The following is a 25,414-nucleotide window of genomic DNA, read 5'->3' as shown; positions in this document are numbered from 1 at the left end:
GTTCAATTACCGAACCCAATCGAACACCTATCAAACCGGGAAAACTTTCGTAAAGTTTGATGACTGTTCGATTATACGATTATAGTTTGATCGCAGTTCGATGAATACGATTGAAGTTCGATTGGTTCGATTAAATCGATTTATACCTTACCGCCCAATTTTTTATTTATATTCCGAGGGCGTATATTGGCGGCCGCCCCGCCCACGGGCCATTCTCGCGGGCCATTCTATATCTATCCCATCGGATGGGATGGACAAGCTGGAGCTTTTACAAGCTCTTTGGTTGTTAATTTGTAAAAAAAAAAGATTTTAATTTTTATTACTTTCTTTAAAGAAAGTTTCAAATGAGCAATAATGAGTGAAGCATACGGTGCCTGTGTTTTGATTAAACAACCTCGTAATTTTATGAAAGGTAAAGAAAAGTAAATCAATCCGACACAATCATCGAACAACCACATCGAACTTTCATCAAACTTAATCGAACTCATCAAACATCAATCAAACTTCATCGAACAAAGAACACTCATCGAACTAAATCGAACTTATCAAGAAATTTTCGTGAAGTTCGATAGCTGTTCGATCGGGTTCGGTAATCAAACAGCTATCGTTCGATTTTGTTCGATAAAGTTTGATGGTTCGATAACGAAAATCGGTTCTATAGGCCACGGTTGACACCGCCTACCGGTTTAACCAGCAAGACAGTTAGTCACACTAGCGTCCCGCCAAAATGCGTATCAAAGATTAATGCTGCGAAAACGCTATATCGTTTACTTGACTCTCAAGCAAATAAATGCGGCGCAAAACTTCTAAAGGGATTCATGAAAAAATAATCCGGCGCTTTTTAATGAAATTAACATTTTCAAAAACTTTGAGAAATTGCCTAAAACTTGAGCCATAGATGAATAAATTTGAGCCAAGCCAACCTTGAAAACTAATTTGAAGATCAACTTCCCAAGAAAAAGATCTACGGGGGAGGCGGAACCCACCTAGATCCGCGCATCACCGGATAGGCTGTTTCCCGGAAATTTTGCCGGACCTCAAATAATGACCCATTTACATATGCGGAATTATTTTTACTTTGGCGTATAAACAAGGCCTTAAAAATCGAAGTGCTGTCTCGGGAATTGAATGACAAATTTTGGTCCATTTTGGTTGGTTGATTTTGGCTGCTGCACGTTTTATTTTGTTTCAAACTTTCAAGTTTTAATTAATTGTCTTGCGAACTTGATTCAGGTAACTCTCATCCTTGTTGTGCAAATACATCCTGTAGATGACTGATGTTGTTTTTTCTAAAAGCTAAATTTCCTAGTGTGACTAACTGCAAGACAACCAAGAAATTGTCACACTTGAGACTTCAAAAGATTGTCCATTCTTTCAAGGTGAACTTAATAAATATACCAGTTATGTCTACTATACCTCCGAACAAACAGCGTCGAACATAAATTATAAAATGTCAAGAAAAGAAAGTGGTCTGACTGATGGTTTGGGGTTTCCCAGACGAAATTTTTTGAGAACCTTGATTTTCGCAGACTTGTGACTTGACCATCTTTCAAAAGCGCAATAGCGGTACAAGAGTTTGATTACGTCATTTCTTGACCCTCTAAAGCTTCTGGCGCCACGACGACGCAAGGTCCAAAGATTTATCCGAAACGACCCAGAACAAGAGAACAAAAGCCGGAGTCTCAAAAAATCGCTTCTTTCAAGTATCAGCAAGTGTCTCTTTAGAATGTTCAAACTTTAACTTTATCTGGCACCCAGATGGTGAATTTTTCATCTGACACACTAATACCGTGAGTATCACAGCGCGAATAAATTCGAGCTGTGAAAACGAAGTTTTTTTTTAATACAAGATCTTGTAGAAAAACGCTCGCAAAGTAGATATATTTCACCGTTTGGCTTCGTTTGGCTTAGAGGAGGTTGCGGATCATGTCTGATTTGCTTTTTCAGAAAAATCGTGAGAAATGAAAGGCGGTCATGTCAGTAGGGAACTTTGCGATAGCTTGCTAACTCAACTAAATTTTCCTTGCAACTGTACCTAACTGACGTACGGGTCAGATCAGTGAGGGCAATTTTTCAGCCTCTTTTGATAACATTTTCATACTTTATGATGAAGACAAAAGACCCCGAGATACCAGGCTCTTTTAAACCACAAACGAGAAAATTTTTTTAACGTTAATATTTTCTCTTTGAAAACTTGACCTCTGATACTCAGGGTAACACGCTAAAGCTCTGGAGTGTGGAAGTGTTACTGCCGTAGGGGCAGTATTTTATTTTGTTTTTGTAAATAGCTTGTAATTAGATATTTTTGTTTCTTGCTTGTATTTTATTGCTAGTTTATGTCATTAGGATATTTTAATGAGGCACTCCCAGTGGTTGGCATGATGGCGTATAATGGAGGGTTTTTCGTGGCGTGATGGCGTGAAATTTTGGAAAAACGGCGTGATGGCGTGAAAATGGAGTGCCGGCGTGATCGTGAAATCGAGTTTTTTTGGGCGTGATAGCGTGAAATTTGCAGTTCAGCGTGATCGTGAAAATTATATTTATTACTTGAATCAAAATCCTATGTCCATTTTAGCAAATTTAGAGGGTTCAAATTTCAAAATTTTCTTGGTCGGCCCCAACTATGGTGGGGCCTCCCCTTAGATCTCATTTTAAAGAAACGGTGCAAACAGTTTTATTCATCTGCCAGTTATCCTTGTAACTTCCAATTTTCTTTAGCAGTTGCTAGCTAGTCTTCAAAATTAAGTCGAATGCTATGAGAGGGTCGAAAATTGAAAATTTCGTCTCCCGTCGGCGCAAACCATGGTTGCGCTTCCTCCGTAACTAACATTTCCTCGCTTTCTTAGATGCTTATTTTTAGATGCATCAAAGACATCAGGTCCTTTATTTCAGGAAAATATATATTTGTAGCAAAGCCTTAAACAGAAAGAAGCAACAGGTTTATTATAAGGTGTAATTTTGAGCAGATTGGCATTGACAATTAATATTTTCCAGGTTTTTCAATAGTTGATGTCATATTTTTTTGTATGCATTGTTATTATTTTTTCCCTTTTTTATTGTTTATTTATGGTTAGGTATGTAAACATTGTTTTTATTCTGATTGTTAATGTTTAAATAGTTTTAATAACCCTTAAGATACCTCCCATAATGATATTCGACATGACCAGCTCACGCGACCAGGTGTTCATTCCATTTGATTAGACGGTACGTCTATTGGATGGACTCCTGGCCTGCATTCCTCCCCTAATTTATACAAACTTAAAATATGTAAATTTTTAATGATATGCAGGCGAATAAATTACTTTGAATTGAAAATTGAATTGAATTGAATTGACCAAAAGAATCCTGTGATGTTTAAACCATTTTGGAAAAAAGAGAGTAAACGAGGGCGATTTTAGCCATACTGAATTGAAAATTTCTCCCGTCGGTGCAAACAATGGTTGCGCCTCCTCGTTCCCCTTTTGAAAACTATTCACGCTTAGTCACAATTTATGCCCATGGACCAGGGGGCATGCCCCCTCACGTTTTAACCAAAAAAGCTACTTGTACTTTTAAAAGATTTTCATTATTTTTACATGAATTATTTGTCAAATTGAATTGAAATGGGTCCTAAAATAGCTTTGAACCCTTCAAAATTCTTCAAATTTTTATCCGTTGCCCAACCATGGTGGGCTTTGTCAATTTACTCAAATATACCTAAACCCTCAAACCGGGGCCCTTTGATGTGACCCACCAGTTGTCAAACAATTTTCGATATGCATAAGTCAAAATTACTTTATTTTTCCTATTGGAAACACCCGAAAAAACTGGAATTTGACGCTTGTGTGTTAGGGCCAGGGCAAACCGATCCAACATTTCATCCAACATGCCTTTTTTCTGATGTTGGATGAAATGTTGGACGAGTTTGCGTCAATTCAAATTTTTGGAAAAAACTGAAAATTCAAAAAAAGAAGAAAAAAATCGTGTTGGACGGTGTTGGAGGAAGTTTGATCGCCATCAAACATTTGCGGCGAGATCAAAGAAGCTCTCTCTTTGAATTGTGTAATTGTTCGTGTTGGATTGGTTTGGTGGTACTTTTTTCTTTATTTTTTAAATTTTCATTTTTTTTCCAAGTCATGTTGAATGAAATGTTGGATCGGTTTGCCCCGACCTTGATTTTCGCTTCATCCAACGTAAGTTTTTCCATCAAACATTTCATCCAACATTGAAAAATCATGTTGGATGAAATGTTGGACTGGTTTTCCCTGGCCCTTACTAAAAACAGAAAAATAGAGGTCAAATTCCTTCAGGATTTTTCGGGTGTTTCTGATAGGAAAAATGATGTAATCTTGACTTACGCGTACGAGAATGCCGAAAAACCGATTGACGACCAAACTCACACCTATTTGTGGACAAAAATTAAGTTTATATAACGGCATTTTATCCATACCAATGGGTCTAAACGTGGTCTAAAACTGAATTTATCCAGAGAATAAAATATGAGCGTGAAAACTAAATTTTCTAGGCGTAATGGCGTGAAATCGAAAAAAATTGGCGTGATCGTGAAAATCAAATTTTTCAGGCGTGCTGGCGTGAAATCGAAAAAAAATTGGCGTGATGGCGTGAATTTTGGGTCCGCTGTGGGGGCCTCTTTAATTGTTGTTTGCATTGGGTCTCGTGTGTATTGCATGTATTGTAGCTTTAACGTGTGCGGCAGCCAATCCGCCATCCAAGGCCATTGGAATATCAGATAAATTGTAACTAGGTCGTTTGATTCTCAAAGTTCTCAAAGTGTTCACAAAGTTTCTTGTGAGTGAAGACAAGATCATTGATCCAAATATCACCGAATTCGGGATCTTTGTCGTCCAAAAGACACATTAGGTTTTCGTACTCCTCGGCAGCTTAGGCATAGCGAATCAACTAGTGCGGATTGAAGAAATCTTATTTTGGCTTCGCCACATTTTTTAGCCATTTGCTCAATGATGTGAGTAATCGCTTTTCCATTTCTTCTCCTTTTGTGGGATTCAGCTTACCGTGGTTGTGCCATCTCTGGAAGAGACTTTCCAAACTCAGGCGTTAATCTTCAAAACGTAAATATTCCAAATCAACTCAATCTGCCCATACTGCCAATTTCGCAAGTTATTGTTAAGAACAAAATGTTTAGATTTTGTCAAAATAAATTGTAAAGCGAATCGACTTGATTTTAGTGTAACTTTGCTCTGAAATATTTCCATGTAATTTATTTTGTAAGTTATGGACACCTTAGAATAACACAACACATTATCATTAATTTCAATGAGCACCTTGGACCAACTACCCTATTTCCTTCACATGGCATGGGTTGACCTGGGCGAAGGATCGTTCATTTGCCAAGTGGGAATCGAATCTCAGTCGCCTGTGTACAATCATGGTCGTAATATTTAAGCAAATCTTATAGCCATAATCGATTCGGAAGCGCTCTAACTTAGGTTGGAAAGGTTTGACATGAGACTTAAGACTCGTTGGATCTGAGGATCCAAGTTCAAAAATAGTCCAATAAGGCTCATAATATAGCCTGGAAGTCTATAAACCCATGCCAAATTGAAATATTCGACTAAATTTAAGAGATGGCCCAAAATCGACTTTGTCGCCTGAACTCCAAATTTCGAAAAGCGAGGAAATAAGCTTAATTCTCAATAGATTTCGACCATGATTGTAGTAACCAAGGTCACTGATCACTATACCACAGCACCATTACATCAGAGCATAAAATATCGTAAAACATCCGATAAAAACAACAATGATTTGGTGTACTCTTCAAAAATAAAAATATTTATTTAACAATACTTATATAACTTAAAAAAATTAAGCAGTCGTTGTAAGTGTGAAATTTTTGGGTAAATTCTCCTTTTTTTGTTAAAGTTGCTACTTTTGTTGTGGCAAAAGACGAATGATAAAAGGCGCGGTTAGGGGCCATTGATTTAGTACGTACACAGTGAACGTTAACGTTGGGGGGAGGGGGGTCAGCAAAAGCGGACGTCTAGTGTTTGAATGACGTCTTTTCTGTTGTTTTCTTCGTATAAGGGGGAAGGGGTGTCAAATATTTGGAACATTTTTACGCACGTACTATATGAATGACCTCTTGTGGTGCCTCTTGTATTTTACTTCCCTGGGGGGGGGTACTAGGGCAAGATGGGTTACGGGGATGCTCCGCTGGTCAGGGTACCTTTTTTAACCTCCACGAGTCCCAGGTAGGGTCGCAAAAACACCAAAATAGAAAAATCAGTGGAAAAAGTAGAAAATTTGAGAAAATTTTGGAATTTCAGTCCCATTCAGGGTCACTTTTTTCGCAAATTTCGAGTCCCACGTAGGGTCCATTTTTCGAACCTCAGCGGAGCACCCCCGTCGGTCGACAAGGGTAGTACCCCCCCGGGTTTACTTCCCTCCCCTCCGGAGAAAGATCGGCCCCTCTAAGAGGACATTGAATATATTCTACTGTTGGCGAGTCTTTTCTTATTTTTTGATAATTAATTATAAAAATTTACACTTTATAACAGAGCAGTATATGTCCTTCGTCGCAGAACCAATTCAACTCAAATCCAGTTTCCTCGAGAGTCTTTTGTAAGTTAATGCAAAGAACTTGGATTTTCAATAATTCATCTCATATGGTATACTAAAAAAGATCATTGCATTTGTCTGCTTACTTTTGAGTCGATATTCGATAAATTTCAAATTCAAATTATCGACTGTTATGATTTTTCATCTAAATAAGGAGCACTGCTAACAACTGCTGGTTTGTAACCACTGGTGGATTGCGGCGGATAAATATACGCTTGTGGGTATCCTTGCCCTAAAATGAAAATTAGTAAAATCACACATCATTCTTTCAGACAAAACCAATGGTGAAATTCTCTGACCGCTGTGAAAGCTTTCTGAGTGATTTTGAAAGAATTGGAAAGATTAAAAAACTAGTCAATATTATCAATGAACTTCGGTGGATATTAATCCACCGCCCAATTAATCACGCTGTGAACCACGTCATAATTAGCATTAACATTTCGAGATTAGGCAATCTTTGCCGATACCCGTGACCAGGACTCATCAAATAACATCAAAACAAAAACGTCGTCAATGTTCGCCCTGGGATCAAGGGTGACCGAGTCACTGAAGTAGAGCGATTTCTTACCAATGAAAGGTGTATTGGGTGAAGCCATGACAGGGGCCATGTAGTAATGTGTATTCTGTGATGGAGTGTACAACACTTCATGACCATATGGCACACTGCTCACTGTATTTGATCTAGCAGAATAAACAATGACGTCATTTGAACGACGGCTGCGTCTTTTTTTGACGTAATAACAACAGCATACGAAGAAGATGAAGATTAGGAAGAAAGTGAACCTAAAACAAGATTGAACAAAAATAAAACATCGCATGTGTAAACCCATAGAACATATCAGCTTGTTTTTATGCTTAGAATAAATTTATAAGAACAAGAGCCTCAATTTTAGCCAAAGCAGTGTTAAAGCATTATTAGAACAAATTCAGAACAACTGAAATTCAAATTAATATAAGAAAATCAATTGGAAAATTCTCCGAAGAATCTGGTACGTTGTATTGGCTTACCAGAAATACCAGAGATCCCAAACAGGGTAACGCTTAGCACAACACACATCTTGAGCACAACAATATTCTGCTGATGAACATTTATCAAACTCACAATTGAAATGAGTCTTGACCTGTCGAAGAAAGAAGATGTTGTAATCTAGAGAGTTTGAGTTTGAACTGAAAAATTCTGTGTCAAAACATCACCATTTGCCTTCAACTCTGCCTTCTAAACTCACCAACCCCTTAGTTAGCAATCATATAACCTACTTACTAAAAGTTTAGGGGTAGAGGGGGGTTGTACGGTTGTACGCTTTTTCTTGAACAAAATTTTTTATGAAATATTTTGATAGATTTACTGTTTCTTTGCGTAATTTTCAAAGTGCAGCTACTATATGAAATGAATGTTATGAGACCTGCTGTCAAAATTTTGTCATCGCTGAAAAAGTCATAAATTCATCCCCTCTAAAAAGGTTCCCTTTTTGGGCTTACAATTGTGCGTGCAAGGTTTCTTCAACGAAAGATTTCGGAGTTTGCTATCTGTTAGATTTGTGTATCAAATAGATTGATTTGCTCGATATGGCCCAATACATACCTCATCAAAGGTCAAGCTGAAAAGAGTAAAAGCCAATAAATAAATGACCATAATCACAATTTTATTGATTGATATCGGTTTATTGATCTGCTCGATGAGCACAGAGTCACTTTTAAAAAATCTTATTCTTTTAATTTCACATTTTTTCCTGAAAACTGTTAATGAAAATAACTTTTTTTTATCTTAGCAAAAAGATTGTTTCTTTTAGAAGGGTCAAATGTTTTGACTGATTATTTAATTTCTGTGAGGTTCCCAACTAAGAAAAACAACAGTCTAAACTTCGATTTCGAGTACATGATTCTAAACATTAAGATTTGACTCTGTCTAGAGTTTTACTAACTTCATAACATATCATCCATTCTGCGCATACCACGCTCTGCTCTAAAGGGATATGGTGAATGTGATGACCTGGTTGCTCAGCCAAAACAATCAAGACTGCTTGGCTTTTGCTTAAAAACGAAAGCGAGAGCGACTGGTTTCTAATGTTTATCTTTATGATCGATTTTAGGCTTTGGTTTTATTGTTTTGTTCTGGCCAATCACCGCGCTCAAAAGCTCATTCAATCTTCATCCAAAATCTGGATGAAAAATTAAAAGCGGTGCGCCAACCTGGACAAATTCTCTAGCAGAGCCATGGCCTTAGAGAGTGAATACGTGTCAGCGCGAAGTAATCAGGATCTGCTCGTAGATTAGAGTTTTATTCATTCATTTGCTCCTGACTACAAGTACAGGGTGTCCCTAATTAAAGTATCGAGTTTGAACATGCGATTGAGTAGAAAAGTTTGTGTGTGTTATAGCTAAAATATAAGAACGTTCTCCATCACACAGGCTTATTACAAAAGGTAGTTACAACGTATAAATTAATCGTAATGACAAAGAAAAAAGAGGGAGAGCTTAAAATACAATTTTGTGAACACACACATAAAACTATCTACTCATAGTTGTGTTTCGACTCGATACTTTAATTAGGGACACCCTGTAAACTCGTAACAGATACTCGTAGTAATAGAGGAATCAAAATGTGGTACTTTAAAGGGCTATAATAATTTTACATACAGAAATATTTGATGCATGTTCGGCGTTTAAGAATCTCCCTCTCTTTATAGAAGATTTATCTGGACAAAAAATTAAAAGCGTTACTCTACTACCTTACGAAGGCGCCTTTCCTGGAACGCAAAAGTACTGTTTCTGCCACTGCCATATCTACCCGTTATTACAATTATTTCAAATTGACAATCCTGATCAATTATGCGATCCGAGATCTTCCTAAAGAGTAGTTGTGACCATATAACGGAAGAAATTTTGACGGAGAGAAACTTTGACTGGTTCGGAATGTTTGGAAAGTTCCCGCCAAAATTTAATTTCTCAACATCCACCAATTCAAAGTCATTTCATGCTTTTTCCCGAATTCGGGTTATTTTAGACCTCAATAATGCTATTTGCTTATACAAATGACATGGACATTCAAACGTCAAAAGAAGCGTATTAGGATGTAGATTTCAGAAGTGCCTGTTAATAAAATCAATCTTTTGTCTTTTTTGAGAAATTCAGGAAAATCTGCCCGATGACGTCATACAACTTAAAATTTGAATATCTCAAAAAGTCGATGAAAGATGGACGACTCTCGAAAGTCGATTCAACATGGAAAGTTCATATCCATTGAGTTTCAAGCCCGAAGGGCTAGAGGTGAGACTCCAGGAAGGGGAAATGAAACCACTTATTTCCAGAACGCCCACGCGTAGTTTTTACACAAACGCCGGATTGAAACTAAAACCTACCGCTAGATTTCAAAAACTATAGTCTTCCAAAACGAAGGAACCGCTAGATACAATCCGTCGTCATTATTACTGCGCGTTCTATGCGCGTATTGGATGGAAGATAGGTGGCTTCAATTTCTCTTGCCTGAGAAGAGTTAAAGTTTCGCCTCTAATCCTTCGGGCTTCAAACTCAATGTTTCATATCTATCCATCAGATGGAACATGAAAATCTGAGTAAAACGATAGTGGACTAGATTTACGGTGGACACAGCCAGGGGGCAAAATGAATGCCGGGTCTATGTAAGGTTTCCAAAATTACGAAGATCAAAAATTGACTCCCTCAAAGGGTAATAGATTATTGCTATTTACACTAAAATTTGAAAATTTTGGCTGAAATGTTGGGAAAAAAGTCTCTCTAAGTGTGGCAAAATTGTAAAAAAATTTAGAGAGTCTCTCCAAGGGTCGATTCTCGCAAAACTACTACCCCCAGGGGGACGCAGTGTTTTTGCCTGTTGAAATATGAAGCACGATGCCTTTGTCATTTAAAAATGGGATTACAACACGACAACACGACAACATGAAAATATAACCAAATAATTTTGCTGACTTAGCATTTCACAGTAATTTTGTGATACTTTACAGGAAAATGATACAAAAATACAAAATCATTTACAGTAACAAGAAAAGTTGACTTTTTTTACTGGAACAATCTCTAAAGACTTTCGATAAAGTCGAATTCATACATAAATGATTGATTCAATCAGATATAACATAAGAATGTGAGTAAAAAAATAGCGCACTCAAATGAATTGACAGTGGACACAGATCTGGGTGTTTTTCCTGACTATGAAGCACAATGCATTTACAATTTCAAAGTCTAAATTGGAGTTAAAACACGAGGGCCATCACACTTCATTATGACTTCATTCCTTATCAATCCCAGGACGACATAAAATATAACAAGATTCTTTTGCTGAATCAGCAGTTTACAGTATTAATCTTGTAACAGGAAAATGATTTACAAAAAATACAATTTACAAAATCATTTACACAGTACTAAGCAAAGTTTTTAGATTCATAAATTTACTCTCAAACAAAAATATTCAAGAAATAAATACTTTTATTGAGGTTGTTATTTATAACAAACCAATTTAAGATTCTCTAGTACCAATTACTGTTCCTTGGTCCCTTTTGGAGTCTAATTCCTTTTTGACTTCATTTTCAAACTTCCTTACATCTCCAATATTCAAGCTAAGCCATTGATCCATTGAACAAAAGACTTTTCTGTTGAATCTCAATAAAGTACGTTTGACTGTTTTTTGAAACATATCATTTAGCTTGGATTCCCATCCATTCCAGCTTAGCTTGGTCTCCACCATCTTGTAGACTGTGACCGCTGACGGTTGATCATGAATCCAGTAAGCCCCTTTCAGGAGACCACGTGCATCTTTTTTAGACTGGAAATGCGATGGATCTTCACTAGCCTTGAAATCACGCATGTCGGAGAAATCATTCACGATATCTAGCAAGTCAACTGAACGCTCCTTTAATTGACCTTCATTCAGTCCAAACACGTTCTCCTCAATGTTGGTACCACTGTTATGTAGACTAGTAATGACCATTTGGAAGTTCTCCTTCATATAGCTTGGATTCGTGTATTCTGTTACGATATACGGGTAACAATTCCATGATTTTTCGAGCACTTCGAAAACAGATTGCCTGGCTAGACAACGAAATTGATTTGGAAATTTCGTACCAAGATACAAGATTTTCTCGGTATATTGTCCTTTACGAGGTACCCCACCCTTGTCATGTGGTATCACACCCTCGAAGGGTTCATTCTTCACCCATTTCCACCCTTCGCCACCGCCCGTTTCATCTTTGGAAGCTTCTCCGACGCTATATAGCTGTCCAATTTGATATTCTTCAAGAGTGAACGGTAAGCGGATACGGTATTCGTTTAAAAAGGTAGCCATGTTGATTTCTCTCAATTCACCGGATGTATTACGACCTATCACCAATTGACTTGTGGCAGCTTTTGAAGGTATCAAATTGGTTACAAGCTTTGTAAATTGGCTTCTGTCAACAAAGTAAAATTAATCTACGTAATAGAAAGTTAGTTCAAATGTATCGAAGCACGAAAATCATCCAGCGATTTAAACTTGTAGGTTGTAGATTCTAAAGGTCGATTTCAATCGCCAAGCCTTCAAAAGATTCCTCACATCAACACAAAAAATTCAAGAGAGAAAAACTCGAACTTTGATAACTCAACGTATAAGTAACAACAACCAAGATATGTAAGCTTATTTTTCTTAGGAGATTATTATCCGACGTTCTGGAAAAATCATGATTTATGATATCCTTTTATGGAATGATATGTAATAGCTTGTTCAATCAAAGCCAATCCATCCATCCATGTTATTTTCTTATAAAACTTCGGTAAATGTTATATCTCATCAACAAATAAAAACATGACGAAATTGAGAGAGAAAGCAGCGGACTTTTTCGAGAGACATAATTGATGGTAGATATCTCGTTCTGATCACATCTGTAACAAACAATTACTACTGATTTTATAATAACTATAACCACAATTTAGTCTGTTAGATAATGTCATCTGATTGTATTAATGAAGCATTTTGGTAGCAAAGTCCGGTCTGGGTACTCGGAGGACACTACACGTTTTTTTTTTTTAATAAGAACATCCAAAATTTTTGAAACCTTGGGATGTTCTTAACTTTTTGAGTTTTAAGCCCAAAAATGTTCTTAACATGTTCTTGTTTAAGCCATTTTTTGAGTATTTGTGTCCATTTTTTGAGTATTTGTGTCCATTTTCCTATAAAATTCAATGTTCTAGAGTCTGCAAAGCCTTAAAATGTTCTTAACTTGTTCGTAACATTTTTGGCCTTATAAGCCATAGTGGGCAGAGGGGTATCAAGCCCCCCTTGAAAATGGCACCCCCCTCTTTTAGCTCAACCCCCCTCTTAAAAATGAAAATTCCTCAACCCCCTCTTTTTCCCAGGTTTAAGTTCAACCCCCCTCTTTTTTTCGACCTTTTACGCACAAACTCTTACAATCTCTAACTATATTCTAAGGTTATTAAAATGAAGAATACAATAATATGAATCTGATGAGAAATTTAAAAATGAATGGAAAACACTCTTTTGAAAATTGCCAAATCTTCCAAGCCCCCCTTAAAAAATTAACCCCCCTCTTTTTGTCCAAGCCACCCCTTTTATTTGAAATTTTCACAAGCCCCCCCCCTTCTTTTAAATTCAGTAAAAATTCTCAACTCCCCCCCCCCTTTTAAAAGGGGGGGGGGGTGCCCACTATGGAAGCCTTATGTTCCAAAAGTTTGTTCTTATAAAAAATGTGTAGATTAGCATGTAGTGGTAGCACGTGATGAAAGAAAAAGACAAGGCTTTGACAATCACATTATAAATGAACAGCAAAACACTTATCAGTGTACCCTGACAGTACATTTCCCCAAATTTTGCCATGACGCAAATATGAATAAAAAGGGTAATATGACAATATGGCAATATGACAATAATTAGTAATATTGTTTTAAAACAATTGATCATAACTGTTGACCCTTCGAGGGTCTTCCTATTTTTTACCATGGGAAGCATCTTGGCTCGAGCCTTCCTTAAAACCCAGTGGTAGATATAGATAATTGAAGATGATTTGGAAAAAAATTTGGTTCGACCACCTGTCTGACTGGTATTTTACAGACCAGAATGTAAATTTGGCTGAAATCAGGTATTGACCCTTTAACTTGTTCAATTTTGATTAAAATTTGTTTCTAAACAAAGGCTGGTTTGTCAAATAAAAGAGATTTCGTTCCCATGAGTATTTGGTACTTTGCAGACTGGTCTGTAAAATACACGTTCTAACCCCCTGCCAGAACTTGACATTTTCAGATACTGACCATCTAAGACAGTGTGAAAAATTTCAATGGGGTCACGTGTGTGGTTGGTATTTTACGAACTGATCTGCTTTTGCCTAAAATATTAAAATGCTCAATTTCAACATAATCGCTCGTCTGATTTTTCAGAAATTTTGGCTGAAAGCATGTATTATCAATACCTAACACTTGTGATAATTTGAAGTCAGTAGCAATTTGAAGTCAGTAACCTGGAGATGATTTAGGCAAAAAGTTTTGTGCCGGTCTGTAAGAATACATGACACCAGTAGGTGACAAAAAAATGACCCTGTAACCCAAAAATGTCACGTGGAGTTTTCCCAAAATTTGAGCAAAAATAATTTAAGTTAAAAACTTAGAGCATTTTGACGTCATCAAGTGGCAATTGTGTCATTAATGATGTCAAAACATCATCAAAGATGCCGATTCATTTAGTGCAAAAATAGTTTTGAAAAATATCATTTGACAGAAAAAAGGTAATGTTCGAGGGAAATTGACAAAAAAAATTCTCGAACGAGAAACAAAAATATCGAAAATAAAGAATTTTATAAGTTTAGAAAAGATTTGACGAAAACTAAGTATTCGACAAAAATAGCGAAAAAGTATTTGACGAAACTTGAGACAACTATTTAATGAAGTTGAGAATATCTGACGAAAATTGAGAAGACATTTTGACGAAGCTGAGAAAACTATTTGACGAAGTTGAGAAAACTATTTAAAGAATTTTGAAAATTATTTGAAGAGATTGAGAGAAATATTTGACGAGAATTGAGAAAAGTATTTGACGAAAATTGAGAAAAGTATTTGACGAAAATTGAGAAAAGTATTTATGACGATGATTTGAGAAAAAAAATGACGAAAATTGAGAAGGTATTTGACGAAAGATTCCGAAAGATATTTGAAAAAAACATACGATAAAAAATTTGACGACAATTGAGAAAAGTATTTGACGAAAATTGAGAAAATTATTTGACGACAAAAAAAAATTGATGACAATTGAGTGAACTATTTGACGAAATTGAAGATTACTTGACGAAAATCGAGAAAAATATTTGACGAAAATTGAGCAAACTTTTTGATGAACATAGTATTTGATGAAGATTGAGAAAAGTAACTGAAAGAGAAAGAAATATTTGACGACAAGCTACATACTGAATGGACCAACATGAAGAGTAATGTGCTAAGAAAACAAAACAAAATGGCAATCCCCTTAAAATGACTGAAGGGAATTCCCGCAAATAGGAAAAGCTGATTTCTTCCGGAAAAAACGTCTTTAACCACTTTTTAGAGAACCCCGCCCTCTGTCATTACGCAAAAAACCTTAAAGTCACAAAGACCTTAAAATCTCCAAGCCTTAACTAAAATTGACCAGTTTATATCACGAATTTTTGCTCACAAGTTGGCGGTCTAAATAACGCCGCTTTTGGAAAACACATATTTGGGTACTTTGTACGCCTAACCTTTATACTCAAAACATTTTAGTCGTCTTGGTGGTGCTTTCTGCAGTAATCAAATGTTAAAACATAGCGCTCATCTAATGCCCTTCAGGTTCATATAACGATAAACGAGCCTTAAAACAAAGTTGTGTGCTAACTAGGATATTGTGTTAACGTTAACAAGGGCTCGAAAATTAGATCGATAAGATTGAGGAAAACCCTAAAGATTTAATCTCTAGAGATTAATGCGGATTAAAAATATTTTGTTTGTTTCTCTAAAGTCTAGGGGGTTTTTTTATGCGCAAATTTGGGATGTTTCGACCAAATTTCTGCGTAAGACGATTATAAACACCCCGCCCCCATTACTAACATTCAAATTGTTCGATTTTTATAAAACTAACCCCGCAAATTTGAAATTAAGCGTATACATCCAAATTAGGTTCTTAAGAAATTTGCAGATTATAAAAAAACTTATAGTTTGGTTTAACTGCGCCGATTCGGCCGGCCTTACAACAAACAACGCTTTGAATATACACCAAACGCCACCCAAAAGATGATAGCTTGGGACGTTCACGAATAATATGACCGACCGTTATTTTCCAAGCTAGCCAATAAGATTCGTGAATTTTTAACTAAAAGTTGACTTGAAACTGGGGCATCTATAAGAATATTTATAAGAATATGCATGATGAAATCGGCCAAAAAAATTAAGAATATACTAAAAATATCACCATTATGAATTTGGCAACTGAACTTAAGAATGTCAATTATAGAGCTTATTCATATGTAAATTGCCAACTTAAAGCAATCCAAAATTTAGGTTGAATTTAGATCCCAGCGATGCATTGTGGGATTGTTTCGGGGGTATTAAAATAGAATTCCCTCGAGGAATTCCTAAGAGATTTCTATTGTAGTACCTCCGAAACAATGCATCGGTTTTTTAGAAAAATAGAAAACTTCGATAAGATCTATTCTTTCTAATTCGAACTTTTGTAATTCGAATTTTTCCATAATTCAAACTAAAGCATTGTTATCCTCGGCTAGAAAGTGGTATAAGATACTCTCTTATTCGAAAAAAATTCTTAGTCCCTCTGGAGCTCGAATTAGAGAGAGGAAACTTTAACTTACAGTGCTGACGCTCTCTTATTCGACGTTCCACTATGCGAAAGTCACCGTCAAAAAGAAACTCTCATAAACGTTGCTCTACTATTCGATACGCTCCCTTATTTGATGAAAATCCGATTCCCCTTGAAAATCGAATTAGAGAGCGTTAAATGTAATAGCAATGTACAGTTTAGTAATTTGGAAGATAAAGAGATGAGTCAATTCCGTCAATTCACCTTCTAGCCTCGGTCTGAACTCGAGCTGTGACTGCAAAAGGTTGGCTGGAACTATTAAATAATAATAATTATTATTATAATAGACTATTTGTTTGTCCCCGAATCGCATACATACGCTTTTATCAGGGTGAAAATGGGCCATATCGTAAGAATACACGCTTTTTTTTATAAGAATGGTGTAAATCCATTTCATCATGGATATTCTTAACTTTTTTGGAAAAATCATCCTAAAATATTTTTACAGCATTCTTAGGTTAGGATCCTAATTGACTAAAATATGGTCTAAAAATGGCATTCTTAGCTTGAGTAGCAAAATTCTATGATGGTGATATTCTTAGCATATTCTTCATTTTTTGGCCATTTTCATCATGGACATTCTTATAAAGTGTATTCTTATAAAAAAAAAGCGTGTACCCTAAAAATACCCTCTAGGATGAGTTTCACAATTCGATAAGAATACAGTCATTTTTTATTTGGTTAACAGAAAAACTTCTTCATTTGTTAGACTTAAATTGAAACTTTGAGGCTGAAATATGATTTTAGCTGCCAATGTGCGCTCAAAAGTTCCAAACTCTCAAATGGATCATTTCTCACGTTTGCATAAAAGTCAAGTTTAAGAAATCTCGGTACCGGCAATTTTTCAACCAAACAACAAACACTGAATGGCGTGAAGCGACGAGGCGAAAGATAGGCTTGATCGATCAAATTGCCGGCACCGAACTATGGTCTACTCATAAAAAATGGCAGATTATTTTACGTCAGCTTGGGACGGAGTAGTAGTAGCCTGATGGCAATTTTGTCCGGGTTGTGGTGAAATTTCAACTAATTCTACCTGACTATAGTGTCTATCTAGTCTTTTGTGTAAGATATCTGTGTACTAGACACAAAAGGCTCGGTGTAATTCAATAGTGATATGGTTCTGTTCTAGAAATATGGAGAAACATAGCGAACGAGATATTCCAAAACTTAGATAATTTATTTTCTCTCGAAATGGGGTAACCAGTATTGGAAGGGCTTGGTAGAAAACTTATCAGAATATTGAAAAATGGAATTGAAAGACAGGCATTGGGGTGGATGTAAGTCAAAACAAATGTGCGTTCTGAGATGTATTGAAATCGAAAGACGCGAAAGGAAAATGAATTAGGATAACTAGATTGACAGAACAAAGCTTGAACACTAAAACAAAATTGGAAGTAGAGATAAATTGAGATAACTCGTTCACAGACCCCATTCATTAACCTAGAAATATCTATTAAAAATTAATTCAAAAATAATATGATATAACATCTTCAATGTTAGTTAGCTTAGGTATCAAAAACAAATAAAATTGGTCATGGGGACTGAAAACTTGAGACTAAACTTAAAAAAAGGTTTGGAGCTTAGATGAATGGTATTAAAGTTGTATCGAGATTACTTTAAGTTTATACAAATGTGAGTTCTGAGGTGTCCAGACTTGTCTGTTCTTATTCTTTTGAAATTTTAGGTTTAAATGTTCTTACGGTGTTCTCAATACGCTTAGTTTGTTTACTTTAAAACTTAAAAAAATAGGTTTAAAATCAGTACTTTCTCAGTAATATCTGAAATCTGAAGATCGCATTGTTTTTTATTTGTTCTTAAGGTTTTGGCCGATTTTCAGTCTCTTGTTCTTCTAACATTGTTATTATGAAAATTTGGGAAAAGGGCGTGGTTTTGTCGTTATTTAGGGAAATTCCCTATTTAGATATTCAGCAATTTTTCAACAGTTGAACTTTGAAATGCTCTCCAGTCTTGGGAAATTGCTCAAATGACTCCAAATTAAAAACGGATGCAAGCTGACAGGTATAGAAACAATACCCACCAATTAAGAAACTTCAAAAGGGCGTGGTTTTTCGTGTTTAAGAGAAATTATCAGTTTAGGGATTCAAAATAGCTCATTTTTCAACTTTGGAGTGTTCTAGAAACTTGGGAAATGACTTTAAAGACTCCAAACCAAAAACGGATGCAAGCTTACATGAATATAAGCAATGCTGAAATTTTACCACAAAAATGATGACGGAATGTATGATTAAAAGTAAATAAAAATTATGTTCTCATCTTCAATTTTTTCCCTTTAGCTCGGGCTAGAAATCTGAGAATGTCTGCCTGCATATCAAAAATTCTTTGGGGAGCCTGAAGCCTTCAAAAAAGGTCGGATTTGGCTAGAACTTTTGCTCGAGTTAAACACAGGGCGCTGTGCACGTTCGACTATAATTCAAAAAAAGACAATAAAACTATAGAACTATAAAACTAAAAATATTAAGTCAAAATGTATTGTTATTTTACTAATTAATCAATTCGTTGCAAGTATTTAAAAGTCCCTTGCTTCGAACAGTTTGGTTGTGGTTTCCTCCTAACGTTGAGGTTTGTCTTCTAAAGACGTCTTCTAGTATAAGTATGGCTTTTTGGTAATCATTTTGTTTGAAATAACAACCAGCTAACCAGTATCTGGTATTCAGAGTATTCTTATCGTTCTCACCCAAAGTGGAAGATTGTTTCTCAGCTACATCCTGGAAAATTGGTATGGCTTTTTGGTAATAATTTTGTTTGTAACAACAACGAGCCAACATGTGTCTGGTATTCAGAGTATCTGCGTCGTTCTCACCCAAAGTTGAAGTTTGTTTCTCAGCTACATCCTGGAAAATTGGTATGGCTTTTTGGTAATCATTTTGTTTGAAATAACAACGAGCCGACCAGTATCTGGTATTCAGAGTATCCTCGTGGTTCTCCCCTATAGTGGAGGTTTGTTTGTCGGCTACATCCTGGAAAATTGGTATGGCTTTTTGGTAATCATTTTGTTGGTGATAACAAAAAGCCAACATGTGTCTGGTATTCAGAGTATCCTTGTGGTTCTTCCCTAAAGTGGAAGACTGTTTGTCGGCTACATGCTGGAAAATTGGTATGGCTTTTTGGTAATCATTTTGTTGGTGATAACAAAAAGCCAACCAGTATCTGGTATTCAGAGTATCCTTGTGGTTCTTCCCTAAAGTGGAAGACTGTTTGTCGGCTACATGCTGGAAAATTGGTATGGCTTTTTGGTAATCATTTTGTTCGTAATAACAAAAAGCCAACCAGTATCTGGTATTCAGAGTATCCTTGTGGTTCTTCCCTAAAGTGGAAGACTGTTTGTTGGCTACATGCTGGAAAATTGGTATGGATTTTTGGTAATCATTTTGTTGGTGATAACAAAAAGCCAACATGTGTCTGGTATTCAGAGTATCCTTGTGGTTCTTCCCTAAAGTGGAAGACTGTTTGTCGGCTACATGCTGGAAAATTGGTATGGCTTTTTTGTAATCATTTTGCTGGTAATGACAAAAAGCCAACCAGTATCTGGTATTCAGAGTATCCTTGTGGTTCTCCCCTAAAGTGGAAGACTGTTTGTCGGCTACATGCTGGAAAATTGGTATGGATTTTTGGTAATCATTTTGTTGGTAATAACAACGAGCCAACCAGTATCTGGTATTCAGAGTATCCTCGTGGTTCTCCCCTATGGTGGAAGTTCGTTTATCGGCTACATCCTGGAAGATTGGTATGGCTTTTTGGTAATCATTTTGTTTGAAATAAGAAAGAGCCAAGCAGTATCTGGTATTCAGAGTATCCTCGTGGTTCTCACCCAAAGTGGAAGTTCGTTTGTCAGCTACATCCTGGAAGATTGGTATGGCTTTTTGGTAATCATTTTGTTGGTGATAACAAAAAGCCAACCAGTATCTGGTATTCAGAGTATCCTCGTGGTTCTCACCTAAAGTGGAAGATTGTTTCTCGGCTACATCCTGGAAAATTGGTATGGCTTTTTTGTAATCATTTTGCTGGTAATGACAAAGAGCCAACCAGTATCTGGTATCCAGAGTATCTGCTTCATTTTCACCTAAAGTGGAAGTTCGTTTGTCAGCTACATCCTGGAAGATTGGTATGGCTTTTTGGTAATCATTTTGTTGGTGATAACAAAAAGCCAACCAGTATCTGGTATTCAGAGTATCCTCGTGGTTCTCACCTAAAGTGGAAGATTGTTTCTCGGCTACATCCTGGAAAATTGGTATGGCTTTTTTGTAATCATTTTGCTGGTAATGACGAAGAGCCAACCAGTATCTGGTATCCAGAGTATCTGCTTCATTTTCACCTAAAGTGGAAGTTCGTTTGTCAGCTACATCCTGGAAAATTGGTATGGCTTTTTGGTAATCATTTTGTTCGTAATAACAAAGAGCCAAGCAGTATCTGGTATTCAGAGTATCCTCGTGGTTCTCACCCAAAGTGGAAGTTCGTTTGTCAGCTACATCCTGGAAGATTGGTATGGCTTTTTGGTAATCATTTTGTTCGTAATAACATAGAGCCAAGCAGTATCTGGTATTCAGAGTATTCTTGTCGTTTTCACCTGAAGTGGAAGATTGTTTGTCGGCTACATCCTGGAAAATTGGTATGGCTTTTTGGTAATCATTTTGCTGGCAATGACAAAGAGCCAACCAGTATCTGGTATCCAGAGTATCCTTGTGGTTCTCACCGAAAGTGGAAGATTGTTTCTTAATAATATCTTCATAAAGAGGAATAGCTTCGGCCCACTCCCCATTTCTCCGTAGATTATTTACTTTCCCCTTCAATTTCTCAATGCTTTCATCCTGTATTGTTTCTTGATTTTCAACAGCGTTCTTCACCAAAGGATCGCCTTCCCATCGAATATCTAAAACTGTAAGCGTAATATTTATTACTGGGGCGTTGACTTGAGTATAATAATTTTTGAGATATTCGACAAGAAAATTCGGATACCGAAAGATTTCGCATTTTCGGGTAATTTCAGATATCGATAACGTGAACATGAATGAATGTTCTTATCACAAAAACGTAAAATGCGAATTGAATAACCGAATAAATAAACAAAAAAGTACGGAAGCCCATTAGTGCCATTTAGATTCTCCTTTAGTTTTTTAACGACGAAACTAAAGAAATTGACGACGAAACTGAAAAATTGACGACGAAACTGAAAATAAATTGTTACTTCTTTTCGTCGTCGAAAAAATCGAACTATAAAACTAAAAAAAATTGAAAATGGTGGCCCTGATGGTTGAAAAATGGAAATATTATTGATTCTGGTGGATTCTGAAAATGGATTTGATAGTTCTGGTGAATGCAATGCTGGTGAAGATGGTTCTTGTGAATAAGATGCTGGCAATGATGAACCAGAATAAGGATGTGATAGTGGAGATGTTGGAGTCACTGGGGTGTCAATGAAATCATTGGAACTAATCAATGATGAAATGAATGGTGCAAATGATAGAATCAATAGTTGGTTCCATCACCCGCACAATGGATTCCATCATCTGTTCTATTTATTTCATCATTTGCACCATTGATTCCATCATCTGCTCCATTATTGATTCCATCATCTGCTCCATTGATTCCATCATTTGCTATTGATTAATTCCAATGATTCCATTGACACCGTTGATTCCAACAATCTCCACCATCCCCGGGCCAGCATCCCCGGGCCACCATCACATCCTTATTCTAGTTCATCATTACCAGCATCTCATTCACAAGAACCATCTTCACCAGCATTGCATTCACCGGAACTATCAAATCCCACTTCATAATCCACCAGAATTAATTTTCAACCACCAGGGCCACCATTCTCAAATATTTTCTAGTTTCGTTGTCGATTTTTTTCGACGACGAAACGAAGTAACAATTTATTTTCAGTTTCGTCGTCAATTTTTTAGTTTTGTCGTCAATTTTTTTAGTTTCGTTGTCAATTTTTTCGACAACGAAACAAAGTAACAATTTATTTTCAGTTTCGTCGTCAATTTTTCATTTTCGTCGTCAATTTTTTATTTTTGTTGTCAATTTTTTAGTTTTGTCGTCAATTTTTTTAGTTTCGTCGTTAAAAAACTAAAGGAAAATCTAAATGGCACTAATGGGCTTCCGTAGAAAAGGGAGGGAAATGATTTTGTAATTAAAGTGAATATAATGAAATCAACATTTTAAATGGGCCGTACAAAAAGATAATCCGTTAAATCGTTAAACCAGTTATCACACTTTTACTCGTATGTTTATAGTTGAAATTAAGAAAATTTAGTCAATAATTTCTTGGGTGGTTAGTTTTCTTAAAGCTGGCCTTTATATCGATACGATTTCTACAAAACGAGACAAAAATTACCTTTCAATTCATTCGCTGTCTCTTCTAATTTATTTGGGAAGATTCCTTTGGACGTCAAATCTTTTTTCAGAAGTTTGAGTTGATTCGTCAAATACTTTTCATCATTGATATCACCAGACAAATCAATATATAATTGTGTTGCGAGTGTGAATCCTAGATTCCCTTTCCAATCATGAGGGTTTTTCATCGATGGATCAAGAAGTACAGCAACCATTGGGACTTTCATGCTGGCAAAATTAAATTCAGCTCGACAATTATCTTTATCAAGACCGAAGACCACTTTGTTATGATAATGCTTTGTAATGAAAGCAATAAAACATTTGGTGTTTAGGATTCCGTTTGCCATCTGTTCTCGTACGTTACCAACCATTCGTTCATTGTCGAACCAAGTCACATATCCCAATCCTTTGATCGCCTCGTTGATTTTCTCGACCTTTTTGTGATTAGTTATACCATCTTCACCCCAATCGTGGGATAAAAATACATCTGTTTTTACACAAGAATTGAGTTTTTCAGATGATGTAGAAGCGGCAGCCATCTTGAACAATCGTCTATGCTTCCTACTTCACTCAATTTTTATTTCTTTTAACTTATGTGTAGAAAACCAAAACCTCACATACCGTACATGACATACATTATACGAGAAGATATCCTTTCTGTCTTATAAAACCTAATTAGTATTGCTCATAATCAAACTAAGCTGACCTATTAAGTCTGGATTAAATAGGTTCTTTATATTATAACCTTAAAAGACATCATTAAATGTATCTTGGCAGGGGGGCTTATCTCAAGAATCCTACATTTACTAAAAATAGACAAAAAGAACGACAAATTTCGCCGTCCGCAACCCCGACCTGTGGAACGTTTTGCTTACACATTTTTATTAAACAAAGGAGGAAAGATAAATTTCGTAATATATAAGAAAGCTTGTTTCCCTCCCACTTCGTGCAAACAAAGCGCTTTGAAAGCACCATATAAGAGGCTTCAATTATTGTTCCCATTATTATGCCTGAATACAAGCTTTTTTTATAAGAACCAGTAAATTATGACTCAGCTGTTCTTACTTATTTTTGAAGTTTTCAGGCTTAAATGTTGTTACGATATATTCTTAATACGTTTCTTTACTTAAAAACTTAAAACGGTGTTAAAATCGGTACTTTTTAAGTAATTTCTGAAATCTTAGGCTTAGATTGTTCTTAATTTGTTCTTAAGTTTGGGTCAATTTTCAACCTCATGTTCTTACAAAATTGTTCTTATAAAGAAAAAAGCATATAAAGCCTCATTGAATAATAGGTAAACTTCAACGAAAGTCTGATACAGGTTTTTTATAAGAACGTCCAAAATTGTTGAACCTTAAAAATGTTCTTGAGATGTTCTTATTTTCAACATTTTCTGAAAACTTTTGTGCAATTTTCTAAGAAATGAGATGTTTTAGAGTCTGCAAAGCCTTAAGATATTCTTAACTTTTCTAAATATTTTGGCCATCGAAGCTTTATGTTCTTTTAAAGTTTGTTCTTATAAAAAAACGTGAAGCTCTTAAAACAATTCATCTCAGTATTTTAAAGGGGTATATTGTTGATCCAAATTCTCTCTTCAAAATATAGTTGACGGCTGGATGTCCTAAGGTTGCTAGGATTAAATAAATTAATGAATCAATAAATCAATAAAGAGGTTTTTTTATTTAAAAGAATTATAATATCATGCAACCTATCAAGTCAAAAGGTGTAATTACCAAAAATCAAAATAAAATAAAACACATTTTTTTAGTTCTTTTGGTCAAATTCAACCAAGAATCCTAATATCCGAGAGGGGGGTAGCTCTCCGATATTAGGATTCTTGGTTGAATTTGACCCAAAAAGAGTTGAAAGAGTTGTAACCCTGATTAATTTTTTCTTGTCCAAAGGGGTTGATGAAAAGTAAAAAACAACAATCACAGGCCTACTTTAGATAACCTGACCCCCTGATTACTTAAAAGAAACTATGGAAATGAATTTACTTGGTTTGGAGAATTTCCAAAGGTTTTCGAGCCAAACTTATTTTGTCTGTACACAGACCCAGTATCTACAGCTAATTGCCCCCGCAACGAGCGTAGCGAGTGAGGAGGCCTTCATAGCTTCACGCAAGGATATTGGACAGGAATCTCGAATCTTTGCGCGCGCGTTTGTTCGTATTGTATGTTCCGGCCAATTAAGTGTTCCGCAAAAATATGGCGGTAAATTATACAGCGGTAAATGTTATACACATTTTCATATTACGTTATATGCTATTACCATTATTATATATTGCATTTCATTAGTTTTGATTTAGGATTGAAAAGCTGAAGCGAGTGTTATAAATGCAAATTATAGAAAAAGTATATAATTACACCATAACAAGGATTACAATATTACTTTTGCAAATCAAAACAAACAAAATGGCAGACTGGTTATGATGATGAGCTGATTCGATTCATTGAATGGAAAAAGTGTTTTGTATGTCTAATTTTGTTTCTTGTCTTTAAAACTGAATAAATACTGTAATTTAGTCAGAAGTTCATTTCAGCAATGATTTCAATTCTTTTTCGGGAATCTTTAAAGAAATTTGCTCAAGTTTTCAAATGTACATTTTGTTGATATTTTTGTTCAAACTTATCAAACTGT

The 25,414-nt window shown here is 35.9% G+C and overlaps 3 protein-coding genes across 4 annotated transcripts in view; all 3 read right to left on the bottom strand.

Annotated features, from left to right (window-relative positions):
- Positions 1-6,013: 6,013 nt before the first annotated feature.
- LOC136815776 (uncharacterized) overlaps positions 6,014-25,414 on the bottom strand; it is a 47,413-nt gene continuing 28,012 nt past the window's right edge. Inside the window, exons 1-4 of one of the 2 annotated variants that reach the window (XM_067072224.1) lie at positions 8,159-8,274; positions 7,585-7,697; positions 7,145-7,359; positions 6,014-6,808 (exon numbers count right to left, since the gene is read on the bottom strand). In XM_067072224.1, coding sequence (XP_066928325.1) covers positions 6,708-6,808; positions 7,145-7,359; positions 7,585-7,697; positions 8,159-8,209 — 480 coding nt within the window. In that variant the 5' untranslated portion in view covers positions 8,210-8,274 and the 3' untranslated portion in view covers positions 6,014-6,707. Of the gene's footprint in view, positions 6,809-7,144; positions 7,360-7,584; positions 7,698-8,158; positions 8,275-25,414 lie in introns of those variants that run through there. The other variant, XR_010847761.1, reaches the window with a different exon arrangement.
- On the bottom strand, positions 10,787-12,422 carry LOC136815774 (phosphatidylinositol transfer protein 2-like). Its single transcript, XM_067072222.1, has one exon. The coding sequence runs from the start codon at positions 11,888-11,890 to the stop codon at positions 11,066-11,068; it is 825 nt and encodes a 274-aa protein (XP_066928323.1). The 5' UTR covers positions 11,891-12,422; the 3' UTR covers positions 10,787-11,065.
- On the bottom strand, positions 18,874-23,378 carry LOC136815773 (uncharacterized). The gene is made up of 2 exons (XM_067072221.1): positions 22,776-23,378; positions 18,874-21,308 (listed from the first exon to the last, which is right to left on the bottom strand). The coding sequence occupies exons 1-2, from the start codon at positions 23,311-23,313 to the stop codon at positions 18,916-18,918; spliced, it is 2,931 nt and encodes a 976-aa protein (XP_066928322.1). The 5' UTR covers positions 23,314-23,378; the 3' UTR covers positions 18,874-18,915.

The sequence above is a fragment of the Clytia hemisphaerica genome, unplaced genomic scaffold (assembly GCF_902728285.1).
Source record: "Clytia hemisphaerica strain Z4C2 unplaced genomic scaffold, Clytia hemisphaerica genome assembly, whole genome shotgun sequence".
Lineage (NCBI taxonomy): Eukaryota > Metazoa > Cnidaria > Hydrozoa > Leptothecata > Clytiidae > Clytia > Clytia hemisphaerica.
This window is presented reverse-complemented; position numbering and strand designations above follow the sequence as displayed.

Bases quoted from the DNA above. Each gene is read 5' to 3' on its own strand.
- LOC136815774 (XM_067072222.1), bottom strand. From the start codon at position 11,890: ATGGCTACCTTTTTAAACGAATACCGTATCCGCTTACCGTTCACTCTT.
- LOC136815773 (XM_067072221.1), bottom strand. From the start codon at position 23,313: ATGGCTGCCGCTTCTACATCATCTGAAAAACTCAATTCTTGTGTAAAA. The intron at 21,309-22,775 runs GTAATTTTTGTC...TTACGCTTACAG, and splicing joins GACAGCGAATGAATTGAAAG to TTTTAGATATTCGATGGGAA.